At 76.4% G+C, this 225-nt stretch overlaps 1 protein-coding gene across 1 annotated transcript in view; it reads left to right on the forward strand.

Annotated features, from left to right (window-relative positions):
* The first annotated feature begins 8 nt into the window (after positions 1-8).
* The window catches only part of DHFR (dihydrofolate reductase), a 19610-nt gene continuing 19393 nt past the window's right edge, over positions 9-225 (forward strand). Inside the window, exon 1 of the mRNA XM_010578070.1 lies at positions 9-162. Within this exon, the coding sequence (XP_010576372.1) occupies positions 77-162 (86 nt within the window). The 5' untranslated portion in view covers positions 9-76. The remainder of the gene's footprint in view (positions 163-225) is intronic.

Raw genomic sequence — 225 nt, forward strand, 5'->3', positions numbered from 1 at the left:
CGCCCCGCCCCGCCCCGCCGCTGCGCGCTCACTCGCTCCGGAGTCCGGCGTGGCGGTAGAGGCGGCCGCGGGTGTCATGGTGCGCTCGCTCAACTCCATCGTGGCCGTGTGCCAGAACATGGGCATCGGGAAGGACGGCAGCCTGCCCTGGCCGCCGCTGAGGTACCGCGGCTCTGTCCGGCCGGCTTCTCCCCGCCGGGGCGGCCGGCCCGCGGGCGGACTACA

Source organism: Haliaeetus leucocephalus, unplaced genomic scaffold, assembly GCF_000737465.1.
Source record: "Haliaeetus leucocephalus isolate CR32 unplaced genomic scaffold, Haliaeetus_leucocephalus-4.0 Scaffold598, whole genome shotgun sequence".
NCBI lineage: Eukaryota > Metazoa > Chordata > Aves > Accipitriformes > Accipitridae > Haliaeetus > Haliaeetus leucocephalus.